The sequence below is a fragment of the Triturus cristatus genome, chromosome 5_2 (genome assembly GCF_964204655.1).
Source record: "Triturus cristatus chromosome 5_2, aTriCri1.1, whole genome shotgun sequence".
NCBI classification, from domain to species: Eukaryota; Metazoa; Chordata; class Amphibia; order Caudata; family Salamandridae; genus Triturus; species Triturus cristatus.
This window is the reverse complement of record NC_140588.1, coordinates 343,811,395-343,837,569: the sequence shown is the minus strand read 5'-3', so window position 1 is coordinate 343,837,569 and position 26,175 is coordinate 343,811,395. Positions and strand designations below refer to the sequence as shown.

General features: G+C 50.7%; 1 protein-coding gene across 1 annotated transcript in view; it reads right to left on the bottom strand.

The window, feature by feature from the left end:
* The window catches only part of GMDS (GDP-mannose 4,6-dehydratase), a 1,578,414-nt gene that overhangs the window by 1,008,401 nt on the left and 543,838 nt on the right, over positions 1–26,175 (bottom strand). Inside the window, exon 5 of the mRNA XM_085607140.1 lies at positions 24,510–24,702. Within this exon, the coding sequence (XP_085463266.1) occupies positions 24,510–24,702 (193 nt within the window). The remainder of the gene's footprint in view (positions 1–24,509; positions 24,703–26,175) is intronic.

The following is a 26,175-nucleotide window of genomic DNA, read 5'->3' as shown; positions in this document are numbered from 1 at the left end:
GGCCAAAACCAAACTTAGCCAGCGTCGCCCAAATATATGGCCACTCAAGCGTGTCGAACGCCATAGTGGCGTCCAGGGACGCCAAAATGGCCGGCTCTCGTATGAACGGGACCCGCGCGAGCACCCCATGCAAACGCCGCAGGTTGAGCGCGGTGTTGCGATGAGGGATAAAGCCGGACTGGTCCTGGTGAATCAGATCGCACACCACGCCAACCAGCCTTTTAGCCAGCACCTTGGCGAGAATTTTAGGTTCCGCATTCAACAGCGAAATGGGCCTGTAAGACGTGACCCGATCCCGCGGCCTCCCCTCCTTATGAATAACCACGATAGTGGCCAGACGCTGGTCCAGCGGGAGGGAACCCGCCGAGCGGGCCGCGAGGAACATAGCACGGAGATGCGGCGCCAGCGTATCCGGTCGTAGTTTGTACAATTCGATGGGAAGGCCGTTAGGACCCATGGCCTTGCCGGAGGCGACCGAGCGTATGGCGAGGGCAATCTCCTCAGATGTTGGGGTCGCGTCCAACAACACTTTATCCTCCTCCGAAAGGGAAGGCAGCGCAATGTCTTTAAGCAGGGCATGGGAGTCCTCTTCCGAGCGGGAAGATACCGGGGAATACACCCCACGGAAATATTCTGCAAAGCAATCAACAATTTCTCCTGGTTCAGTGACACACACACCATCCAATTTCTCAATCGACGGGACAACTCGACTCGCTCTCTCCTTTTTATCCAGCCACGCAATCAATTTACCAGCCTTATCACCCACATCATACAGTCTCCCCTGTTGCTCTCTACTGAGGCCCCTGGCTGCCTCCGTGACGAGGGCCTTGTAGTCCGCCTGCTTGAGTCGGAGAGCATGCAATTTGTCGTCCGTCACCCCACACTCCAAATCACCCTCCAACTCGGTTATCTCAGTTTCAATACGGGTCACCTCCTCCCGCTCGCGCCTCCGGGAATGGGAAATAAGGGACAGGGCCTCCCCCCGGAGTACCGTCTTGAACGCCTCCCACAGAGAAACCGCGGACGACACAGACCCCACATTGTCTTCAAAATATCGCTTAAGAGATTTAACCAAATCTGCGTGAATTGTGGGGTCACGCAGGTACCAGGGATTAATCGGGGCCACCCTCCCCTCCCCCCTCGGGACAATGTCGAAGTGCAACAGGAGCGGGGAGTGGTCTGAAATACCCCGCGCCAAATGTCGTACCTCCCCAACCCGCCCCGCCTGTACCGCTGGCATCAGGACATAATCAAGTCTCGAAAGACTGCCATGAGCCCCGGAATGAAAGGTGTACTGTATCTGCGTAGGATGTTTCAACCGCCAACAATCCACCAGCCCCAAGGTATCCAAGAGGCCGGACAACCACGCTTGGGCACGGGGGAGATCCCTAGGAGGGTGACGATCCTCAGTCCCGGAAACCACAGCGTTAAAATCCCCCCCAACCACTAGAATCCCCTCCGGAAGGCCAAGGAGGAGGCGCCCCAGATCCGCAAAAGTAGTCGTTTGCAACCCTGGCGGGACATAAACAGAAACGAGAACAATCACTCTACCCTCCAATCTACCCACCAGAACCGTGTATCGTCCCCTGTCATCATGGAGCACCTCATCAACTTCCAACGGGAGCGAGGTCTTAGCCATAATGCCCACACCCCTCGAACCAGACGTGAAGCCCGAGTGGGCCATAAGGCGATAGCCCCGTCTGTTCATGGCACGAAAGGAGTTTCCAATGAGGTGTGTTTCCTGCAGAAAGACTATATCTGGTGAAATTCGTTTTAGGAACTGCAGGACCACCCCCCGTTTTATCCTGTCCCCCAGTCCATTAACATTCCAGGACAAAAGACTCAGTCCCCTACCCCCCATCATAGCCGAAGTCGATCAGTCGCCCCCCAGAGAGCACGTTAGAAATAGCACAACAATCTTCTGCCTTGTGGTACAAATAAACAATACCCAACCCCAACCCAACAGCCCCAACAAAACTCCCCCCTCCCTGCACCCCTGCATGAGCCCAAACAGCCCCCCCAACTTGCAGTGTGCCTGTCGCCCCTATGTGATTTAAACTACTACGACCCCCTAGAGGAGGAAGGAGAACCCCCTCGAGACCCAGCGCCTCCTCCAATGGAGGGGAGACAAGACACAACAGATAAAAGACCCTACGCTTGGCCGAAAGTGGCATCATCCGGAGTGAGCCCCCGTGTCAGTACCTCAGACCCGGTCCGGTGGGCACTCTCCTCCCTTCCCCCCCCCATCCCGACCATGACCCCCAGACAAAGTGTCCAGCCAGTCCCCGGCCGTTTCAGGACGATCAAAAAAGTGAGTGCGACCATCCGCCTCCACCCGCAGCCTGGCCGGGAAGAGCATGGCGTATTTTAAGTTCATGCCTCGAAGCCGCCGCTTGACGCCCAGGAAACTCAGTCTCTGCTTCTGGACCGCCTGTGTGAAATCAGGATAAAAGTTCACTTCCATGTTCTCCAGCTTAATCGGCCCTTGCAGTCTGGAAGCTTGCAAAATCGCATCCCTGTCCCGAAAGTTGAAAATACGGGCAATAAGAGGCCGCGGAGGGGCTCCGACCTTCGGTCTGCCTCCGGGAACTCTATGGGCCCTCTCCACAGCAAAGAATTTACTCAGTCCTCGAGGCTGGAGATGGGTAGAGATCAGGTCCTCCACAAAGAGATCCGCCGCCGACTCCTCCCGTCCCTCGGGTACTCCGATGATACGGATATTATTCCTCCGGGCCCGGCTCTCGGAGTCCTCCAGGCGCCGATCCATGAGCGCACTTGCCTGACGGAGCCGGTGCACCTCCGTTTGAAGGGCCGCTACCTCAGTCGTGAGGCCCGACGCGGTGTGGGCCAAGGAGTCGACCCGGTCATTCGTCTTGGAGAGATCAGCTCTCACAAGGTTGACTTCAATGAGGACCGCGTCGAGTTTGTGCGCCAAAGTGTCGAATTGCTGGCCCACCGAGGTCTTCATCTCAGCAATGGCGCCCATGACGTCTTGCAAAGTCAGATCCGTAGGCAAATCCGGGGCATCCGGGGGGCACTCGGAGGACTTGTGCGATCCGCCGGGAGACCCCTTCGGGAGGGTGTAGCGGTCCATGACGTTGGCCTGATGTGCGGTGCCACGCCGGGTCGACCTGGCCTTCAACCGATCCCCATCCTGCTTCGTGGCCATCGTCGTGTATGTCGCACCCGCACCAGCCACGCAGTGGAGAGCAGGCAATCAAGGCCGAGAGCCTCGGGGGCCACCCCAGGACGGCAGAGCGGGCCACCGCAGGCAGGCAGGCAGGGTCTCCCAGCGAGGCCACCCCAACACAAAGAAGCGCCGTGAACCCACCCGCGATAATGGCAAGGGGACTCAAAAGCGAAAGTGAAAGTGTGGGGTACGCGACTCGCCAGGCCCAGCCCGCCGTTGTTGTTCACTTCGCCACAGGGTCGCCCCCAAACTCGAATCCGGGGTCAGGAGAGAAGTAGGCCGCAAACTTCAGTCGGTGCTCACTCCGGCACCCGGGGTCCAATTCGAAAACGGAAAACGGGTACCACCTCGGCTCAGGCTCACCGACACAGACCCCTCAACCGATTCAGGATGAAGACAGGATAGACGTAGGAGGTTGCGGAGGTCCTCGGGAGCCTCGCACCTACGCGGCCATCTTGGTTGCGCGCTAGGCTCCTCCCCGGGTAAGTCACTCTTGATCTTAAACCCGGACATACCCGAAGACTTCAACCTCCACGATGACCTGTCACAGGAAGAGTGTTGTAACAAAGCCCGCACTCTCAAATCCAAGCTGGCATGAAATTTACAAAGTTTCTTCTGGTATTTACTGATGTACAGCATCAATTTAGGGTCTCGGATAGCCTTCCGATTCATGAGGGCGCATTCCTCAAATGACTTGGGGTGGTACCCCATGTCCAAACACCAAAGACCTCCCTCGTAAGGGTCTCTTACAAACATTTGCTTGCAATAGTCCTTGCATAGCTTCATTCATGTAGTCTTCGAAGGAAACATTGTTCCCTTCCACACTGGTTTTAGGATTTTTTTTTTTTTTCAGACAAACTTGTCCAACAAAAAGTTCATCAAATGACGAAGAAAGAAAAGTGGAGCTTCAGATCCACATCTGAAGACACAGAAAGAAGGGAACTGACATCAGCACGCAGGAGAAGTGTCAATATATTTACGCACCAATTGGAATGCGTTTTCACTTCTGTGAAAAGCTTCAGAATCCAGTCTGGCACCTGGGTATTATTATAAGGATGAGGGCTCTACAGTTAGAAGGGTCCTTCAAAAGCTAACCATCTGGAGCCACTCTAACAATGTTAATATGTTGTTGGGAACTTCAAATTAAGATCCGCAAATGCAGAGAACACAAGTCTGATTAATGTCTCTCTCTCTCTCTCTTCTAGCTCTGCCTGCAGGAACCACCTTTATCATACGCCACGAAGAAACAGAAAGTGAGCATCCTTCGGGAAGGAGCCTTGCAGTGATAGCCAGGTTTGGAATCTCATGGCGATGGAATGGCGACGGGCTGCTCCCAAAGACAAATAGCAAAAGAATCTTCACCTCTATTCATAGTGATGCTGAAGATTTTCAAACCTTCCCTTCCCAAGCAAGATCTTTTGAGGAGATGATCACAAAGCATTGCCATATATACACGAAGGTCCACAAGTCTCATAGATTCCCGGCCTAGATTTCACCAGTAAAACTATTTATAAAAAAAGGTGGGATTTATTGGGTGTGTGGTAATTCACCTTTGCCAGCACTGTAATAAACTAGAAAAAGATGGTTTAAGTACCAAAACAGGAAGATAAGGGAAAAACTCTAAAATGACTTGAGCAACCACTGCCTAACAGGAAAGTTTTGCAGATGTCTTTGTGCATTATTACAAGATGCCAGTTTACTTTGTGTTTATCTCGCACAAATGTCAGCATGTAAGCAGATAGGAATCACTCAGGCTACTAAAGGAAACACATTGCCACTTTTCAAACTGAGGAGTGTATATGATTTTAGCACACTATGTGCTGACTGTGAGTGCTGTTTTGCGTAATCTTAACTCACTGCCACAAATTCTAAAGTCACAACTACAGTGACTGCGGTTCACTGGGCAAAGAATGGCATATTGTAACCCTGCCCATAAGGCTTTGCTCAACGTAATCTTTATTAGTATGCATAAGTGAAATGGCAGGGCTGCCTGAAGCGCGACAAACCAGTACAATATTTCAACAGGCATGGCAACGTGAAGTTAGAAATTGCAGATCTGCAATTCTCTGTAAAGGTTGTCTAGTTCGATACTGATTTGATATCAATGTCATGCTTTTACTGCATAGCATCCATCAAGTATTAAAAACATGCAATTAATTAGCCAAAGAATGATATCCACATTTTAACTGGATATGACAGATTAAAGACGATTTCTCACCTAACTTGGATTTTTTTTAAAAAAATAAGGGGTAAGGTGCAGGAACCTCCACTTATGTTATTTATTTATTTTTAATCATAAAAACAGTGTAATCCCCCAGTGTTTACAGATCGAAACCACTTGGGTAAAAAGAGCGGCCACACCAAAGTACGCGTTTTTAAATCTTTCGTGTATTCCAAGGACAGGCCATACCTTTTTAGGCTTATAAGCAAGGTAAAACTTCTGCCGTTGCGCAGTTTAAAAACCACGTGAAAAGGGGTGGGTAATGGGCGAGTCTAATGTAGGGGTTCTGACTAGGTTGTCACCATTATGTCTCCTGATTTCAAAAGCTGCCTACGAGCAAAGATGGCGCAAACTGGGCTTAAGGGGGGCGTTCACCATGCGTTCTTAAACATTCTGGTTAGTGAGGGCATGTTGTTTGAAGGGGAATGCGGTGCCAATCTCCACCCGCCAACGTTCACCTGCTGATAGCTATATGTAGTCATTTAGAATGGGAGAATTTCGCTCAGATGGTGCTAACAGTTCAACTGATCAACGGGGAAAAGTGTTTTTATCTGCAACAGCAAACGGAAAGCGTACTTGTTTAAATGTAATTCAGATGTTGAGGACAAAATAAGCTCTTGTTTATAAAACCGTTTTGTTTCATTATTCATGCAAATTCATGGTTACATCACAAACTCTGTGCAGACGGACGCGGTTATTTCACGAAGGCGCTCAGCGTTTTGAAAAAGCCCAATATTGTGCCCTTTTCAAATTCTGTTGCCTTCAAAATGTGTGTGCCCAATAGAGAGAAAATTACATAGGTGTAAATGCCCCAGACTGTCCTTCTGGGTTGTGTCTTAATAGGAAGAGGTGCTTTCAGAGGCCTTATGGCGTAAAAGCAAAATAAAAATCGAAGACAAATTCTGAAAAAGGCTACAATGCACAGAATACAACAGGTGGCACTTAAGAAGTACGCACACGTGGACTTGTTTTTTTTCTGGTTAGCGCAACAACAGATATTTGTCACACAAACTAACTGTTGTTTTAGAAAGGGCAGTATTTCCTGTCTACGTGCGTACATGCTGGACCTAGTCATGGTTGTTGCTGAATATCGTTTCGAACAGGATCTGTGGGACGTGTAGTTTTCGTTCTTAAGAAAACTTTTTTTGCTCAGTGACGTCGTTCGCATGAACTTGTGTTTAAATGCCAAAACGGCTACACAATAACGCAATAGGACATACAGTTATGCGGCACAGCAAGTTATCTGTAATCACGCACTGTGCCACATAACTTGCTTTGCTTTCAGGTCCAGTGGTGCTGGAGCTAGGGAGGTGAGAAGTGCTGTGGCATCTCCAGATAACCTTGAAGTGCTTCAGAGACAAATTTGTTGCATTTTCAAAACCAGCCTCACAAATGTCAGGAAGATAATTCTTTCAGTTGTAATATCTGTGTTTACTCTTTTCTTGAGAAGTGAGAGGATTTTGTAACTTTCAGCTAGTAAGGAGGTTCAGTATGTTAAGATATTGAAACACATGGAAATACAGACATGCTCGCTCTTCAAGCTTTACAGTAATTTCTCAATACCTCTGTCAACAGGCTGTAGAAATGCGGCACACTGTGTGAATAAATATTTTAGGGTAAAAACAAAGCAATAAACAATATTTTGTATGTGCGTGATGCATACATGGTTCAAATTGCTCCGAAGCATTATAGCCACGATGACACAGCCTTTGCTAGCAGCCACATCATTTCAGTGACGTTTCACTCACGTTTGAAGACCTATATGCATGCGTTACCACAAATGCACGCAGTAGAGAAAGGGCACGGATGCTATTTTTTAGATTTACAGATCTAAGATGTCTGAAGCCACTTGGATCGTTAAACAAAAAAATATATATATATTTTTTGCATGAAAGCGGTTTTTGCAACGCAGAGCGACCCTGCAGCCTATGTCATTTGCCGGGCCCTCCAAAACAAAAAAGATAACTGAAAAAGATTATAAGTAGACCAAGAGAGTGCTGGAGAAATCGAGGAATGGGTACAGCTAAACATCAGGGAGTGTACAGGGGAGGAGGGAGCAACAATGGCACACGAAAGCCCTCTGTTGACTGCATAGTGACCTGGCATCAAACAGCAGCTGCCTGGCCCTCCCACAAAAAACATAATACAAAAGCAATTACTTTTACGGAGGGCGTGGCTACGGCGGCAATGGCTGCCGACGTGTTGGAGTAAAGCTCTGCCGGAGGCTCCCCTTGCCGGGCACAGAACTCCGGTTGCAGAACTCCGGTGGGCCCCAGAATGAAGCGATGCATATGTAAGAGCACCCTGCACCTCCGCTGAGATTCCTGCTCCGCCCAGACCCAGCCCGCCGCACAGGGGTTGTCTTGTGTGTGGGCTGCCCGTCTGGAGGTCGCTGAGTGGGGGAGGCAGATTGCGGGAGCCCGTGGTTGGTCCCTGCCCACAAGGCCGTGAATCGTGGCGCAGCTCGAGAGGAGCTGGACTTGGGGGTGATTGCTGCGGCCCCCCCCATTGGTGAAGACTCAGTCGACGGATTTGGGGAGTCAGCACGACACACGCGGGGGATTGCTTGGGACCCCCGCCTGTTTCACGTCGGATATTTGCACACAGGCGGAGAGCCCGCTATAGATGGGTGAAACCGAAAGTGAATCGCCCGGACTGGTGCTGCCGCCGCCTCGCTTGGAGCGCTGAAGCGCTGCTGCCTTCTTGCGGCATAGCTTCTTCTGCATGATCGAGGGCCCCGCTGGGCGCTCCCGGCAGGAGCGGTATTTCGTTGCGTGCGGAGGTGGAGACTGACTCTCCTGCGCGCACCACAACGCCTTTATTTGTGCGAGGCAACCTCATTGTCACACCGGCCACGGGAGGCTGGGGAGAGGGGCCCCTGTCATTGCCCACGAGGACCCCCCCGCTGCTGCCGTGAGGGGGTATGATCTCGACGAGCGGACCGGAGACAGCGTGGTGTACATTGGCTTGCCTGGGACCTGCTGAGCACGGTGAAACCAGAGGGACCGCGCTCTGTGGGGGACGACATAGTGGCGCACTGACCTTGGGGCCACTGAAGATGGCGCAGCTGCGATAGAAGAATAGCAGTTGACTTTGGGGGTGGCTGCTGTCCTGCCGCTGGCCGTCCGGTGCCCTGTCGGAGACCGTGGTTCAGTGCCCCACCTGTTTCCGCTGCCAAGGTCCAAGACTGTCTGCTGCTGGACGCGCTGAAAGCGGGGAGCTGAGTGTGGCGGATATATCGGGCTAAATCCCCGAGTTGAGGTGAATACGTGTCCCCCTGCCGCGGGATTGCTTGTAGATCCATGCAGAGGTGAGACCGGGACATTTGTGATGCTACTACTGGGCCCCTTGGTCCCCTCACCTTTGGAGCGGCGGAGCTGGGGACGCGTCACCCGGACTGGCCTCTGGCATTCCCCCTGATTTCCTGGGGCTACCGTCTGCATGCTATTGGCGACAATTGCAATGCCTGGGGGCTGTGAGACGGCCATCGTGGACGGCGATGGATCCGGAGTGTGGTGACCAACTGTGTTTATAGCCTAACAAGAGGATGTGTCCTGTTTGAGCTCTGGGGACTGCAGGCGGTTGCCCGAGAACCATTGATTTGTCCGGCTGTGCAGCTCCTGGTGAGAGATTGACGGGATCAATTGGCCAGCGGAGAGGCACAACTCGCTCCACATATACTACGGATTGAAGTACCAATTGAGCTCGAGAGACAGCACGGTGAGACCACATCAGGTGTAGAATTACCAGGGTGCGTTGCCAATGCGTCTGATGTCGGGAGGCACCTGGGCGCGGACTGGAGCGGGGGGCGCGCAGACTCTACCGCCGTCAACTAAGCCCAAGATGGCGAAGCAGGGGCACATGGATCAAACGGCGAACAAACTGGATGCAGTGCTCGCGGCGGTGGAACGGTTGGAAGAAACCATGGCTCAGACCTGAACCTCCTTGGAATCTAAATTTGACAAGGTGGCCATAGACCTCACCCACTTACATGCAGACCACCGGAAATTGACGGATCGTACCGCAGCCCTGGAATCTACACTCACTGACGTCAAACCGCAGGTGGTGCAATCCGATAAGCATATACAGGACTTGCTGCAGCGGGTGGAATTCCTGGAAAGCAGAGCCGAGGACTCCGAAGGTCGGGCGCGACGCAACAATATACGAGTGGTGGGTGTTCCGGAATGCTGGGAAGGGAGAGAGCCGGCTTTGCGTGTGGAGGCTTGGCTCAGGGAACTGTTACCAGAGGGATCCCTTTCGCCGCACTTTGTCATATAATGCGCTCATAGGGTTCCGGCAAGGCCCCACCCCCTGCGGGATCGAATCCGCGGCCCCATCTCCTTCGAGTTCTAAACTATCGAGATCGCGACTCCATATTGCAGGAAACCCGGAAGCTCCAGGAGGTCCACATTGACAATCATAAAATAATGTTCTTTCCGGATACCATACAAGTACAGCGGCAGAGACTTTCATTTATGGCAGTGAAAAAACGCCTCCGGCAAAAGGACTTGAAATACTCTCTGTTATTCCCGGCCCGCCTGCGAGTGGTCGCCAACGACAAAACACTCTTTTTTGACACACCTGAGGAGGCGGGGGACTGGTTGGATGCATTTGCAGGAGGGGGGTCTCGAGATGGCGATACAGCGGCGAAACTGCCAAAACGGAGGGATCCGCTTCGTCGCCACCGGGGAGAACGCAGGACTAAGGGGAGAAGGGCGCCGACACCGCCATCGGTGGGGCCCCTCCCGGAGCTGATTCTGAGTGGACAGAGGGACGCCCTGTAGGCGGCGGAAATCAGCGGCTCGATGGCAGCGGGCAGTGTGTCTGGCTCCAGTCAGAGGGATCTATCTAGCGACGATGAACAGATATATGGAATACCGGAATCGCAGGACTCAGTTAAACAGCCGGATGTCACCCCACAGATGGCGGACCTCCTTATCTGAATATTATAGAACTCAGCCTGCAGATGACAAGTGCGTTGAGGTATCTGGGTAGCTGGATGGGGGTATGCTAGGAGCAGAAATGTTAAACGTTGTAAGAGGAAGTACTGGGGTCTTGATTGGTCCACTTACAGAGATCGCTAGTGCAGAGTTGCGCGAGGGTCCACTGGGTTTTGATCATACATAGCAGGGGTAGAGGGCTTACACACACAGACACCCCCACTGGAGGAGCGCCTCTGTGAGATTGTGGGCAGTCTGCCTCGATCACATGGCTGATCTGCCTGCTGCCGGGGAGCCTCTGGGGGAAAGGATGCAAATACTGTGGGCAATTAAGTAGAGCAGCACGACGTGCACCCCCCTGGATTAATTTGACTGTTATCTCCAATCGGACGTTTGGGCGATTGCTGGTTGCATTTTCGCCCTTTTGGTATTAGTTATGTTTGCATTTTTATGTGATGTCGGATGTTCTGTGTGGAGCCATGCAATGTCTCCAGCTGCAAGGACAATACAGCGTGCCATATGGGGCGAGCCAAATAAGGGTATGCTTACTGCGGGGGTCAGTAGGGCTGCTACTGACGCATGCTAGTTGGAAATGTCGCAGGGTTTATGTCTTCAGTTAAGATAGGTACGTGGATGTGAGGGGTATGCACACACCATCACGCAGGTACCAGATTTACTCATACCTTAAAAGACATCATACACAAATAGCTTTATTGCAGGAGACACACATGACTAAAGCGGAGACGCAACAATTGTATCGCCGATGGCGAGGACAGCTATTTGCCACGGGATATTCAGTTTATGCACGAGGTGCGTTAATATGGGTGAGATCGGGGGTTCCTCTTCAGGTTACACAGTCGCTGATAGACCCGGAGGGAGATATGTGATAATTAAGGGTACACTGGATGGCCGAGATATAGTAATTGCATTGCTATGTGCCCCAAACACAGAGCAGGCTGCATTCTTTGATAAGTTATCACATCTCCTGGCACAATGGCATGACACCCCAATGTTACTAGGGGGTGATTACAACAGTGTACTTGACATCTCACTTGATCGCTCATTTCCACCCCTCCCGGGTACAAGCACACACCTTGCCATGAAGGCACTGCACAATTGGGCAACACAGTGGCGTCTGACAGACGCTTGGAGGCATCAGCACCCCCAAGACAGGATATATTCCTATTATTCTGGGGCTCATGACTTACATGTACGCTTGGATCGCTACATGCTCACAGCCACGTTGCTCCCCCACATATCAGCGACTTACTATATGGGCAGGACGTAATCCGACCATAACCCACATATAATAGAGCTACTCTGGGAACGGCCACACCCGCCAGTTCCAACCTGGCGATTACAACCAGACTTGTTATTAGATGCACCTTTCCGGAACCTGTTAGCGGCCAATGTCGCGCGATACTTCGAGGATAATGCCGGCACGGCCACGACCCCTCAGATAGAGTGGGACGCATTCAAAGTTGTCGTCAGGGGGGACTGCCTTGGAGCACAGGCGGGCATGCGGAGGCAACTGGAGGCGGATCTGACACGCCTAGAAAATGCATTGCTCCCAGAGGAGGATACAGCGCTAGAAGGAAACGCTGTACCTCTAGAAGAACTTAGGGTAGAACACTCGGGATTGCTCGAGCGACTCCGTAACTTAAACTATGAGGCACATTCCACGCGCACACATCATATGGGTGACAAACCGGGTAAATTGCTGATGTGGCTGATACGACAGGACGAGACGACGGCACCTGTGATGGCACTGCAAACGATACAAGGGGTTGAAGTACATGCCCAGAAAGACATACATCGCGCCTTTGTGGAACACTACACCGCAGTATACAGGTCCTACTCGGTGGCCATGGACGCCGATATACGGGACTTCTTATCAACTACAACCCTGCCGCAGCTAACAGATCAGCAGAGGGAGGATCTGGGCGCCCCTCTGCTGTCGGATGAAATAAGAGATCACATTTATGCACTCTCCAATGGCAAAAAACCAGGCCCTGATGGATTGCCGGCCGAGTTTTACAAGGCATACTCAGACGTACTAATACCAGAACTGCAGCGGGTATATGAGGCGGCACTGGAATGTGCGACTCTCACACCCACACAAAATGAGGCCACGCTGGTCTCACTACTGAAACCTGGCAGAAACCCGGAAAACCTGGGCTCTTATCGCCCGTTGAACAAGTTACTTACCTTCGGTAACGATGTATCTGTAAGAAACATTAGTTAGTTAGATTCCTCACCTTAGAATATCCCCAGGCGTCAGACTGGATCCGGAAGATTTTTGTAGCAATATCCCTTGTACGTCGCTAGGCGTCGTCTGAGGCTCCGCGTCCGTCGTTGGCGTCGTGCGCCGGAATGACGTCGTCGGAGTATTAGACGCCGCCCTCGCGCGTTGACGTCAGTTCTTGTACATAGCTTTCCGCGCCAGGAACGCAGAGCCATGCAAGAGACCGACACTGGTGCCAAAAAATCTAGGGCCCTGAAAAGGATAGCCTTAACCCTAGATGTCAGTTCGCAGAACGGTGAGGATGGGTGGGTCGGTGAGGAATCCAAATAACTAATGTTTCTTACAGATACATCGTTACCAAAGGTAAGTAACTTGTTCATCTGAAAGAAACACGTTAGTTAGATTCCTCACCTTAGAATAGATACCCAAGCAATACCAACCCCGGTGGTGGGTCTGCGAACCAAGATCACACCAGAAAGTCCTGGAGGACAGAACGGCCAAAGAAGCCATCCCTCCGGACTTGGCTGTCTAGGCAATAGTGCCTGGCAAACGTGTGCAGCGAAGCCCACGTCGCCGCCTGACAGATGTCCTGCAAAGGGACTCCCCGTCCCAAAGCAGTAGTAGCCGCTGTGGCCCGAGTAGAATGGGCTCGCAGCCCAACAGGAGGGACCTTTTTTGCCTAGGAATAACAGGTTTTTATACACAAAACGACCCACCGGGAGATGGTTCGTTTGTGCACAGCTTTCCCCTTCTTAGCACCCACGTAGCCAACGAAAAGATGGTCGTCCACCCGGAACCGTTTCGTGCGGTCCAAATAAAAGGAGAGCGCACGTTTTGGGTCCAGACGGTGGAGCCGCTCTTCCTCTTTGGAAAGATGCGGAGGCGGAAAGAAGGTGGGCAAGGTGACAGATTGCCCAAGATGAAAGGGGGTCACCACTTTCGGTAGAAAGGAAGGACGAGGCTGAATGACAACCTTGTCCGGATGAAGAGATAGAAAAGGAGTCTTGGACGAACAGGACAATTGTGAAGAGGCTCAAAGGGAGCGCACATCAGAAATGTTAAGACAAGATTCAAGTCCCACTGAGGCATTACGAAAGGGACAGGAGGGAACGTGTGAGTAATGCCTTTAAGAAAACGTGACACTACAGGGGACTTGAAAAGAGAGGGCTGATCAGGAAGCCGTAAGAAGGCAGAGATGGCAGCAAGATAACCTTTCAAGGTGCCCAAGGCAGAGCCCTGCTGGGCCAAAGAAAGAAGAAAGAGGAGAACCTCAGAAAGAGGGGCGGAATGGGGATCCACAGCCTTTGCTGTGCACCATGCCACAAATTTGTTCCACCGGCAGGCATATACCGTCTTTGTGGAGGGACGCCTGGCTGCCAGAATGATATCACAGACTTCAGGAGGCAAGTCAAATGGCATCAACTGCCGCCGCTCAATCTCCACGCATGGAGGTGGAGGCTGGACAGGTTCGGGTGGAGGACCGTCCCCTGCTGCTGCAACAGAAGATCCTCCCGAAGGGGCAGACGTATCGGAGGATCGGTCAACATACTGAGTAGCTCGGGATACCAGTACCTTCCTGCCCAATCTGGAGCCACCACGATGACTTGGGCCCGGTCGTGCCTGATCTTCTTCAGCACTCTGGGCAGAAGTGGTATAGGCGGAAAGGCGTACAACAGACCGCAACTCCACTCGCGACGAAAAGCGTCGCCGAGCGAGTGCCGCCTTGGAAATTCCAACGCGCAGAACTGCTGACATTGCGCGTTCTCGTCGGTGGCGAATAGATCTAACCAAGGCTCTCCCCACTGCTGAAAGAGACCTTGCGCCACCTCGGAGTTCAGACGCCATTCGTGATCCATCATGCACCGGCAGCTGAGTTCGTCTGCTCTGGCGTTCAGAGAGCCCGCCAGATGTTGAACCACCAGGGTGATGCCCTGGTGTTCCAGCCATGTCCAGAGGCGCAGAGCCTCCTGACAAAGGGTCCACGACCCCACCCCGCCCTGTTTATTGCAATACCACATGGCGGTGGTGTTGTCCGTGAACACCTGCACGACACTTCCCCGGACAGAGGGAAGGAAGGCTTTCAGTGCAAGTCGGATCGCTCTCAGCTCCAACAAGTTGATGTGGAGGCGAGACTACGCCGGAGACCAGAGGCCTCTGATCTCCGCCTCTCCCATATGGCCACCCCATCCCAGGAGGGACGCATCCGTCACTACGACATGCTCCGGTAGGGGTAGGAGAGGCTCTTGCCCGTGACCCAATCGCGGTCCGTGAGCCACCACTGCAACTGCTGTGCAGTGCCCTCCGAGATCAAGACATGGTCGGACAGGTTGCCGTGATGCTGGGCCCACTGAAACTTCAGGTCCCACTGCAGAGCCCGCATGCGTCGCCTGGCGTAATGCACTAGTAGGATGCAGGAGGCCATCAGCCCCAGAAGCCGCAACACTAGCCTGACCGAAACCCAGGATAGAGGCCGAAAGATGGGAATCAGGGCCTGTATATCCCGGACCCGCTGTTCCGGTTGATGAACCCGGAACTGCGCCGAATCGAGAACCGCTCCGATGAAGAGGAGCTTCTGAGAGGGGCTCAGGTGTGACTTCGGCACGTTGAAAACCCCAGCAAATGCAGGAGATCCGCCGTAGTCTGGAGGTGGGAGACGACTGCCTGGGGCGAGCCCGCCTTCAACAACCAGTCGTCGAGATAGGGAAAGACTGGAATCCCTGATCTGCGCAGATGAGCTGCGACCACCGCCATCACTTTCGTGAACACCCGAGGGGCACTGGTAAGGCCGAAGGGGAGCACGGTGAACTGAAAGTGCTCCTGACCCACCGTGAACCGCAGGTAACGCCGGTGGGCCGGCATTACGGGGATGTGGAAATATGTGTCCTGCAAGTCCAACGCTACCATCCAGTCTCCAGGGTCTAGGGCAGCTAGAACCTGAGCCAAAGTCAACATTTTGAACCGTTCCTTCCGGAGGAAGGCATTGACGTTCCTGAGGTACAAGATAGGGCGTAGGCCCCCTTTACCCTTCTTGGGAACCAGAAAGTAGTGGGAATAACAACCACGACCTACTTCTGGGCTCGGAACGCGCTCAACGGCCTCTTTGGCCAAGAGGGCCGAAACTTCCTCTTGCAGAAGATTCAAATGATCCTCCGAGATACGGTGGTGCTGCGGTGGCATGGCTGGAGGGGTCGTCTCGAAGGGGAGGGAGTAGCCCCTTCGGACAATTTGCAGCACCCACCTGTCCGAAGTAATGGTACGCCAGTGGAGCAGGTGATGACGAACCCTGCCTCCCACTGGCGAGGAATGGGCCTGAAAGCTCGGACTAGGAAGGCTTTGAGGCGGATGCTGCCGGGGTGGATGTGGACTGACCGCGTTGTCCCCCAGTACCGCCTCGGCGGAAACCACGTCCACGACCGCGTGCAGGCTGGTTCTGCGGCCGGTGGCTAGGCGGACGTGAGGAGGTGCCCCTTCCTTGGCCACGAAAGGAGCGAAAAGCGGAAGTTTGTGGCCGCGGGGCCGAGAGGCTCAAGGACTTGGCCGTAGCCCGGGAGTCCTTGAAGCGATCCAGCGCACTGTCCGCTTTCTCACCAAAAAGGCGAGTGCCATCAAAAGGCATGTCCATGAGAGTGCTCTGGACATCCCCTGAAAAGGACGTGGACCGCAGCCAGGCGTGACGGTGAAGCGCCACCGTGGTAGAAATCGCCCTACCCAGCGAGTCCGTAGTGTCGAGTCCACATCGGATTGCATGGCGCGCTGCATCTCTCCCATCGGCCAGAGCGGAGGAAAGCTGTGCCCGGGCCTCCTCCGGGCACAGGGGCAGCACGTCCTCCACTGTATCCCACAGAGTGGGAATAACGGTCCAAGAGACAGGCGGTGTTCAAAGACCGCAGGCCCAAACTGAGAGAGGAGAACAGCTTCTTACCGAACTGTTCCAGTCTCTTGGAATCCCGGTCCGGAGGAGCGGACGGGAAGGAGGATTGGGAGGTAGAGGCCTGGATAACCAGACTCTCGGGGGTGGGGTGTTGGGACAGAAAACCGGGGTCGCCCGGAGCAGGGCGGTGGCGCCTGGCAACGTTCCTATCCACAGGAGGGACTGTGGAGGGCTTGGACCAGGTGCCCTGCAGAACGTCAATGAGGGCCTCATTGAATTGCAGCCGAGGCTCAGTGGAACTTGCTGCAGACTGAAGCACCTCAGTGAGGATGTTAGTCCTCACAGCCACGGCAGGCAGCTCAAGCCCAAGGGCCGCGGCCGCCTTGCGCAGCACCACAGAAAAAGCTGCACCATCCTCCGAAGCCACAGTCGGAGGAGTGATGAATCCAGTGTCCGGTGAGGTATCCAAACCACTGGCCTCCCCCAGTTCATCTGCCCAGTTCTGTGAAAGTTGGCGTGAAGGGCCAAAGGGTCCACGGACCCCTCCCAGTCGCCCCCGTCATCCGATTCCTGGTAAACAGGAGGAATGATCGGAGCCGGACGATAGACAAAATGTGTCTCTAGCAGCGTCGGATGCGGCATCAAGCGGCGGCGCACCGGCGTCGGGTCCGGACAGGGACTGAACCGGGGATCGACGTCGACCGGAGTTCGCGTCGGAGGTGGCACCGGTGTCGACGCCGGCGGAGGAGGCGTGACGAGGTCGACCGGCGTCGACGGGGGCCCAGGCCTGGGCCCCCCGGGGACCTGCGGCGTCGGGGCCGGAGCCTCCAACGGCGCCGGGGCCGGAGCCGCCGGCAAGCAAGGTCGCCCAGTCGAGTCCGCGGGGCCCGAAGGCGTGCCAGCGGGCGTCAACGGCGGGGCCAGGCTCCTCATGGACGAGAGGAAGGCAATGACCTCCGCCGGCGTCGCGTCAGTCCCAGGGACCGGCGGGTATGGGGACGTGCGCGGCGCCTGCGGCTCCGGCGGAACCGCGGGGGTGGAACCACCCTGACCCTCGGCCGAGTCGCGCGACCGGCGAGGAGAGTCCGAAGAGCGGTGTCGCCTCTTGGACTTCTTGGAGCGGTTCGACTTACCCGAAGACTTCGAGCCAGACGAGCCAGACGAGCGATGATGTCGAGTGCGGCTCCGCGACCGATCCTTGGACCTCCTCCTGGACCGGGATCGAGAGGGGCGAGTGGCAAAGCTCGAGAAGCTTACGGGACCGCTCCCGCCTAGCTTTCGAGGTCAGGGCCATACAATCGGAACACGACTCCACGTTGTGGTCGAGGCCCAAACAGTACAGGCACCGGCGGTGATGATCGGTCACCGACATCAGTCGGTGACAGTCGTCGCAGGCCTTGAAACCAGGCATCCTACCGGCACCAGAGTCGATAAAGTGACCAAAAAGAGTCAAAAAAGTTAGTCAAAAAATGACTAAAGGGGTAGCTCTCCCAGATCGGCGCTTACTGGCGGGGAAAAAAGAAGAACTGACGTCAGCGCGCGAGGGCGGCATCTAAGTACTCCAACGACGTCATTCCAGCGCACGACACCAACGACAGACGCGGAGCCGCAGACGATGCCTAGCGACGCGCAAGGGGTATTGCTACAAAAATCTTCAAGATCCAGTCTGACGCCTGGGGATATTCTAAGGTGAGGAATCTAACTAACGTGTTTCTTTCAGATAGCTCTGTTAAACACAGACTACAAGATCCTAGCCTCCGCTCTTGCCAAACGTATAGCCCCGTTTGTGCCGTCTCTGGTACACGCAGATCAGAACGGATTTGTTCCCAATAGAAGCACTTCATATAATTTTCGTAGGTTGTTTAGAGTCCAGAGATATGCAACGAGGACCTGCCCTCGATCCGGATGCCTGATATTAGATCTGGAAAAGGCATTTGACTCGTTGGAATGGCCTTATCTAGCGGCGGTCCTGCGCAAATTCGACCTAGGTGATGAATATCTGCAGTTGGTGCAGTTGTTGTACCAACGCCCAACGGTGAGAGTTCGCACGGGCAAGCTACTGTCAGAGGTGATTAGGGTCAGACGAGGCACTAGGCAGGGGTGCCCCTTGTCCCCGCTGCTCTTTTCCCTAGCTATGGAGCCATTGGCCACCCTCCTTCGAAAGGGTGGCGAGGATTGGGCATCCCTTTAAGCGACGGATTACACGCGGTATCACTATACGCCGATCTGTTATTATACATAAGAGACTTGCACGCTGTACCGCCGGCGATTTCAGCGCTGTTCTGTAGATTTGAGGCAATATCGGGTCTCAGGGTAAACTGGACCAAATCGGGCGCCTAGTCTTTCCGTGAGGATGTGGCAGAGGCAGATACAGTAATTAATGGGACTGCGCTAAACTGGTATTCAACCACGTTCAGATACCTAGGTGTATATATATACCGATCCCAAGGTGATGTGCTGGAAGGTAATCTGATTAGAGCCATTTCCTCTATCAAAGCACAGATGCTATTCTGGAGGACGCTACCGCTAAATGTGATGAGCCGTGTCACCTTGACAAAAATGATAGTGTTGCCTAGACTCCTGTACCATTTTGCGAATCTCCCCGTATATGTCCCGGTTCGGCTATTTAGAGAACTGGAGGGATTCATCCGAGGCTTGATCTGCAACACAGGGCGCCCCCGAATTGCGCTACAGAAACTGTACGCACCCTCGGAGAGTGGAGGGCTAGCAGTACCCAACCTGGAACTCGACTACATAGCCGCGCAACTACAATGGGTCGCAAAGTGGCTAACGGACACGGCGACGGAAACAGAAACCTGGACGCGGACTCAGATCTGCGGGCTGTTTCACCCACTGGCAAAGGTTCCCTGACCAGCACAAATACACATAGAACTGGCGCATAGATGCTACAAGAGGAGCCTTCACCTAACGAAAGGCACACTCCCATATGCACCAACATTACCTCTTCTAGGGACACCTAGGGGCAGAGATTACATAGCTGACACAACATTAATGCCTTGGCTGGAGGCGGGGGTGGAGACACTTGGAGATTTGTATGTGGAAGGCACATTGATGACATTTGAGGCGCTAACAGCAGATACTAGATAGCCAAGGGGCCAATTCCTCACATATGCAACTATCACACGGACGCTTACTCTAGCGTGGGGTGACATTACAAATGAACCGCCGGCGTATCAATTACTGCAGTATTTGCATGTGATGGGGGAGAGGTCGCATATAATACACTGGCTGGTGCAGGCCCTTCTCAGTCATACAGGGAAGCCGCTACATAGGCTTCGGGCCAATTGGACTGAAGACAGAGGTCGCCCCTGGACGGACAAAGAGTGGGAACGAGTTTTGGCCAGCGCCACCCATGTCCCACGTAACTCAAGATTCAAGTTAATACAGACTGCATAGGGCATATCTTTCGCCAGACAAAATTAATAGATATTTTAATAATAATACTTCTGAGTGCCCGCGGTGCAGTCTCCAGGGTGCTACCCTGCTACACATGTTGTGGTCTTGCCCGAAGCTTCACACTTACTGGCGTGCGATATTGGCAATGCTCACTGCATGCACAAACATAGAAGTACATGACAATTGGGATGTTTGTATCCTGGGGTTCTATAAAAGAAATAAAACACAGAGCGAGCTTCCGATTCCGGGACTTGGGACTCATAACGGCGAAACGACTCATAACCAAACAATGGAAACATAAGGAGGCGCCAGAGATCTCGCGCTGGAGAAGTCTTTAGAGGTGTGGGCGCAGGCGGAGAGCACCACCCTACACAGAGAGGAGACAGCGGGGCTGAGAAAGCATCCCATTGCACAGACTTGGGATGACATGCTCAAAAAGCTAGTGTGCTCCAGTACCCCACAACAGCTGATGCCCGCACAACAGGTTGGACCTAACACTTGATACATCACCAGATAATAGAGGAGGTGCTGCACCTACATGCTATTTTGCCCGGACTGGTTGGCGCAGACCGAAACCTTGCATTCCCTAAGTATATTAAAAGTAAGTAGACGCAACCCTGACGGCTACACACCTGTAACAACAATAGTAGTGGCAGCCCATGCCCCCTAACGGTGCATCTCTCGAGACATGGCTACTTGTAGGCGGCGACACACCAGGCACTACGAACATATCCCTATAACACATTGACATCTTTTGTTTGTTGAGTTTTATTGTTAGGTATTGGGAAACAATTTTTCCTCTTTTCGTGTTGTATATTATAGGAAACAAGAACGACAATATTATGCGTACAGAGGCGACATTTCAGGGCATATATGGCTCTAGCTATAGTAGAACTTTTTTTCGGGGTTTACCTTAACAGTTGGGATTTGTAATGCATAGCCTTCTCACATAAGAGCGGATTACTTCCTGTTTAGTATATTGTTTGGATGTCCTGAACTCTGTTGCACTGTAGACTGTAGTCGGCAATGGGCACACTAAAAGCTTCCATCCTTGCGCTCGGTTGGAGATGCTAGAATGTGCGGGCAGTTAATGCCCTAGATACTTGATGGCTGGATGAGCATCTAAGCGCTACGGTTACAGATGACTCCAAGTTTATGGGAAAGATACAAACGCTGACTGCTTTCTACAGAGTCAGAGGTAAAGGGATGTAATCTGGAAAGTGATGCTTATTGATGCTAGACAATAGATATGTTGTATTAGAAAATAATAAAGAATATGTATTAATAAAAGATATTCAAACAAACAAAAAAGAAGCAATTACTTTTACAGCGAGGGTTAGGAGAGCAATAGAGGCTTAGGTGGGGAGGGGCAGGTGAAGGGTCAGCAATAGGTATATATTAAGGAGGGAGAAGTCATACCCAAAAGAGAGCAAGAAAACACATGCACTCTCTTTGAGTGCATCATGAAGAATCCCTAAATATGAGTAATAGAAGGATATGAGTCAGACAATTAAAACTATGGTAAATAGGCGGTGCTCTGGGGGAGACGAAAACAGAAGGCAAGTCATCAAATAAGCAGCAAGCAAATGAAAACCAATAAAGCCAACCAAAGTTTGAGCAATGGGAGGGCTCCAAGTCCACTGTACATTTTTTCTATGTTATACAGGAACCTTTCACATACATACAGCAAAAAAACATGTCTGTTAGGCGAGACCTAAAAATGACTGCATTCTGTCACTTAACATCAAAATCGAATGTATTATTGTTTACAAAGCTATTCACTTTCTATCTTACATGACAGCAGTGGATTTGATTGCCACAGTAAGTATGCACTGAAAACCACATTTTGACATTCTACTGTATACACGCAAACCTGTCCCATTAACACCGGCGAAACGATGATAAATTCACAGGTAAAAATGTGCAAAAGCATGAAATAATGGTGTAAACGTCCGACATGCTTAACGTTTACCATCCCAAATTGCCAATTTGGAAGATATAGCCTATCAGAAATGCTATTGGGCGTATACCTTAATTTAGTGCGAAGTCAGCACACAAGTATATTTCCACTCCTGGCCTTCCTTTTAATAAATCTGTGCATTGTAGTCTTTGTTAGCTTTACAATTACTTTTAGACAAGCGCACCCTGGTAACAAATTGGTGTCTTTCCACTAGGTTTGATCTGTCCTCCTTATATAAGGAGCTCGAGAGGGCAAATTGCACAAAACTTTGCTTGGTTGAAAACATCCTCTGACACAAAACTGTGTGTGTGTGTGTTAGGTCTTGATCCGTATACTGAGACCCGCATTTCCATGGTACAGTATTGAGTGCATTAGTGCATTGAAGACCAGAATTATGCACACCATTTCTGCAGGGGAAAACAGATCCACTTACAGGTGGTACTTGTCAGGTGCAATAGGCCCTCTTGTATCATTTTTATTTCACAGTAAAACAAATTTCTTAATGACCATCACGTTTCCTGACACAGTACATATGCATTTCTTCACCAGTGGCTGTGGCCTCAGAACGAGAGAAATCCTAAAATTAAACAAATGGTACACTAAATATTTATAATCTTAATATCTAATTCTCTAGAGCAGAAGGGGAGGAAACTGTGGCATGACTGAATTGTGAAATTGTAAATTATTTTTCGATGACACTATTAGATGTGCGTTAGGTTTGAGAGGTTGTGAACGCACTGGAAAGTGACTGGATAATCCGGTCTAGGAGTTACTACATCTGTGCAAGCAGAGTTGTAGAAATATTTTTTACCGTGGTGGTGGAAATAGCAAGTGCCTACTACACATATCCTCACACTTCTTCGTCAGTCGTTCATAAGTTCAAAGACTAAAGAAAGGAACTGTCCCTGTATGAAAAGGGAGGAGGGGAACTCCCTTGCCACCCTGCCATCTCAGAACCTCTCTATACCACGCCTTTGATGCTCAATGAATCTCTCGTATGGATGCTCCAAACTAATAAGGAGGTTTTTGTTTCCAAACAAGCACAGCAAACACCAGCCATAAGTGAGACAGAGATCCCCTTAGTAATTTCACACATTTACACAGGCCAATCACTAGTTCAAAATGGGAAATCACATTTACATACGAGGAGGTAAGGCACACAGGGGAGTATCAATTTTAGTTAAGATGACAACGTTGCCCAAGTCGGTCTTTTAAACAGACCATTTTGTGTTGTAAAAAGATATTAATACCTCACTCTACCTGAATCAAGTCAGTCCGTTTTTTAGGCCTCACTCTACCTGAATCAAAAGTCAGTCCTGGTGCAAGAGGTCATTGTGTTGGACAATTACAATATTGCACCACATTTTAGATATATAATAGAGAAAACATGTTGCAAATTTTAACGCTGTACTCCCACTAGCGTCTGAATCGACTGGATCCTTAGGTAGACATTCTCGTTAAGAAACACTTCAATTCATGGAAATAATAGATGGTTTCCGCCTTGTTTTTTGGTGTTATTTTATTTTTTCTCCATTTGTTTGTATTTCTAAAATGTATGTATCCTGATAGCCTCTGAGGTGCACTCGGTAACCTGCTAATTGGGCTGAGCCCCAGGGGGCCTGTTACTGCCTTGATGTTGATGACCATGTATATATTAGCGGCCGGCCCTGGTGGTTGTAGGCCCATGTTTGTATTGAATTTTTATGCACAATAAAGGTTTTCGCAAAAAAAAAAAAAACATTCATGGAGATAATAAGAATTGAGTGATGGGCCATTGAGGGCCAGCGCCCCCACTTTGAAAATTGTTCCAGTAGCCCTCCTTGCCGACTGTCTGTCAAGCCCTGCCACTGAATGTCACCCTCAATTGTTGCATAATTTCAGTGGCTCTTCTAAAGGCCTGAATCAGACACATGAAGTGCAGTTTCATGTTAGGTCAATCGAAGAAACTGCAACTTAAGTAACAATTAAGTTCCACTTTCATAATCACATGCGAAGAGCAACCACGCCTGGCCGTTCATTCAAACACACAAAAAAATGCTGAATAAACACATTTACATGCGGATCACAGTTCAAGGATGCATCGGTGAACAATAGTTAAACATCTGCTGAAAAGATCACTTCACAGTCAGTGAGGGACAGGAAAGCTTTGGGCACCACGGGTTCCAAATAATACACTTTGTTGCTGTCGGAGTGGAAAAGGCTGTGCTTTCATTCATGCAAAGAGGCAAAGGGAAGTGTGAACATTAGAATGGGATGTCCTCTCATACACACACTAGAGAACGAAAACAGCTTGTGCCTGTGAAACCCAGCTCGCTATAATCTCACACTCCGATTTTAATACTTTTTGCATTTATGAGCGGCACATGAACCTCTAGAAGCCTTTCATTTAGCCAACAAAAAATGTGAAACCTTATCACTACCGAAGCCAAACCAGACGAAAGTGGCAACACAGCTGAGGTGCTTCGCACACAATCCTGTAAGGTTATGTGAAGTGAAGGATTACACATTTCCATTCCCGGGCCAGGAGAGCAGCGCATACTTTCGCTGAGAACACCAGGGCTGGACTCAAAACAAGTCTAGTCTCTCTTGACTCCATCTTTGCTCTGTGTTTAGACTCCAGCAGCAAGACACGAGTAGAGCCCATGGAAGGCGCTAGTGTACCCACCGTATGGAGACCGTGGGTAGAATGGAGTGGTCTCCTTCTGTGGGATCTCCTGCACCTTCCCATACAGCTCACTAGTGGAGGCCTGGTAAAACTTGACCGAGTTTATAAGGCCGCAGGTCTTGACAGCATCCAGAAGACGCAAAGTACCAACCCCGTCAACATCCGCTGTGTATTCTGCCAGGTCGAACGAAATCTGTAAGTAAAGAAAGAGGGGTGGCTTAATAAGTTATATATATTTTTTTAAGTCTGAGCAGGTGCACACACGAATAGATACCTGCAGTTTTTAAGCCATTTGCAGAGTCAAATAAATATACTTGCACATCTTGCCTGTAATACAACAGATCAGGTACTGTCTGGCACCAACAGCAAATCCATTATTCTACAGCTTTTCTTTACATAATAGTCATATGTAAAATGATGATGAATATTTAGAATACCTACTCGTTGATAATTGTTATGAAGTACGATTTAAGATTTTAAGTAAGGGAAAGACCATATGAAATCACATATATCCAAGGGGCAAGAAGCCTCAGTATTGGGTGAAACAACCAAAATCAGGAATCAGCACAATCTCTCTAAACTGCATAGGCAGTGTGTTTATACTGCAACACAAAAGAATATCAAAATCTATATAGGGACACCGTTAAAATTCAGAGCTTTACAGTGGGTATCTACCACCTACTCTTTGAACCAGCATTCTGGTCACTTATTCTCTCTACTGTACAGCTAATGTCGAACACATGCATAGAAACCAGTGGCGTGGGTATGGCTATTGGTGCATTCGTTCGTTGGTTCACTCTTAGTAGATTTTAAAAAGTATTTTTTTCAGTGGTATATTTGGAACCTTTAGTATCGTGTTACATAACTGCAGCATGTTTCACACCTTGAATATGCAACTGTGAAAGCTAGTTTGTGTTCGATTTACACTGGTATAAATTGATTTAAGACACACTCAGTGTCAAACCATCGAGAAGAAAACCAGAAAATAAAAATTCTGAAATAACAACTTGTAAAGATAGTAATTCATTGAACAGCCCTCTCTTTGGGATAATGATTTTACGTTACTATGTTAAGGTGGTGCAGCTCGGCTCGCGTCCCCTCCAGGCACTATATATCCCTGGTGGTTCTTCTCACTTCTTAAGTGTTCCTATGTTTAACCCTCGTAAGTTGTATATCTATCGGAGGCAGCTGAAGGCACTTTGACCTTAAAAGGGCCAAGATAGGCTCTCCACTCTCGAAAACCTTACACTGCAGAACATAAATGCCTTGTTTTGATTGCACTTTGATGCTAAGATATTTTTCTATCCTTCATAGCACTGAGAACTTCTTACAGTTGTACATTTGCTTAACTATATTCAAAGTTTGCAACTCGTATGCTTTTATGTTCATCTAAGTAAACTAGACTGTATCTGAGGGAACACATTTTCTTCAACACAATTAATCTGTATTTCTCCCATTGAGACACTCTACTGTCAGATGGTTACTACTTGAGGTTTGGTAACTAAATGTGTCATGTACTGCATATGCCGCTCAATGCCCTACTTACTTACATCACATGCGATATAAACTAGTAGGAAGGCGGTGTATGTAAGATTTCTACTTATACAAAGAAAACATCCAGTTTTTTCCTTCAATAAACAGAGTTCAAACAAAATGGCGCAGCTCA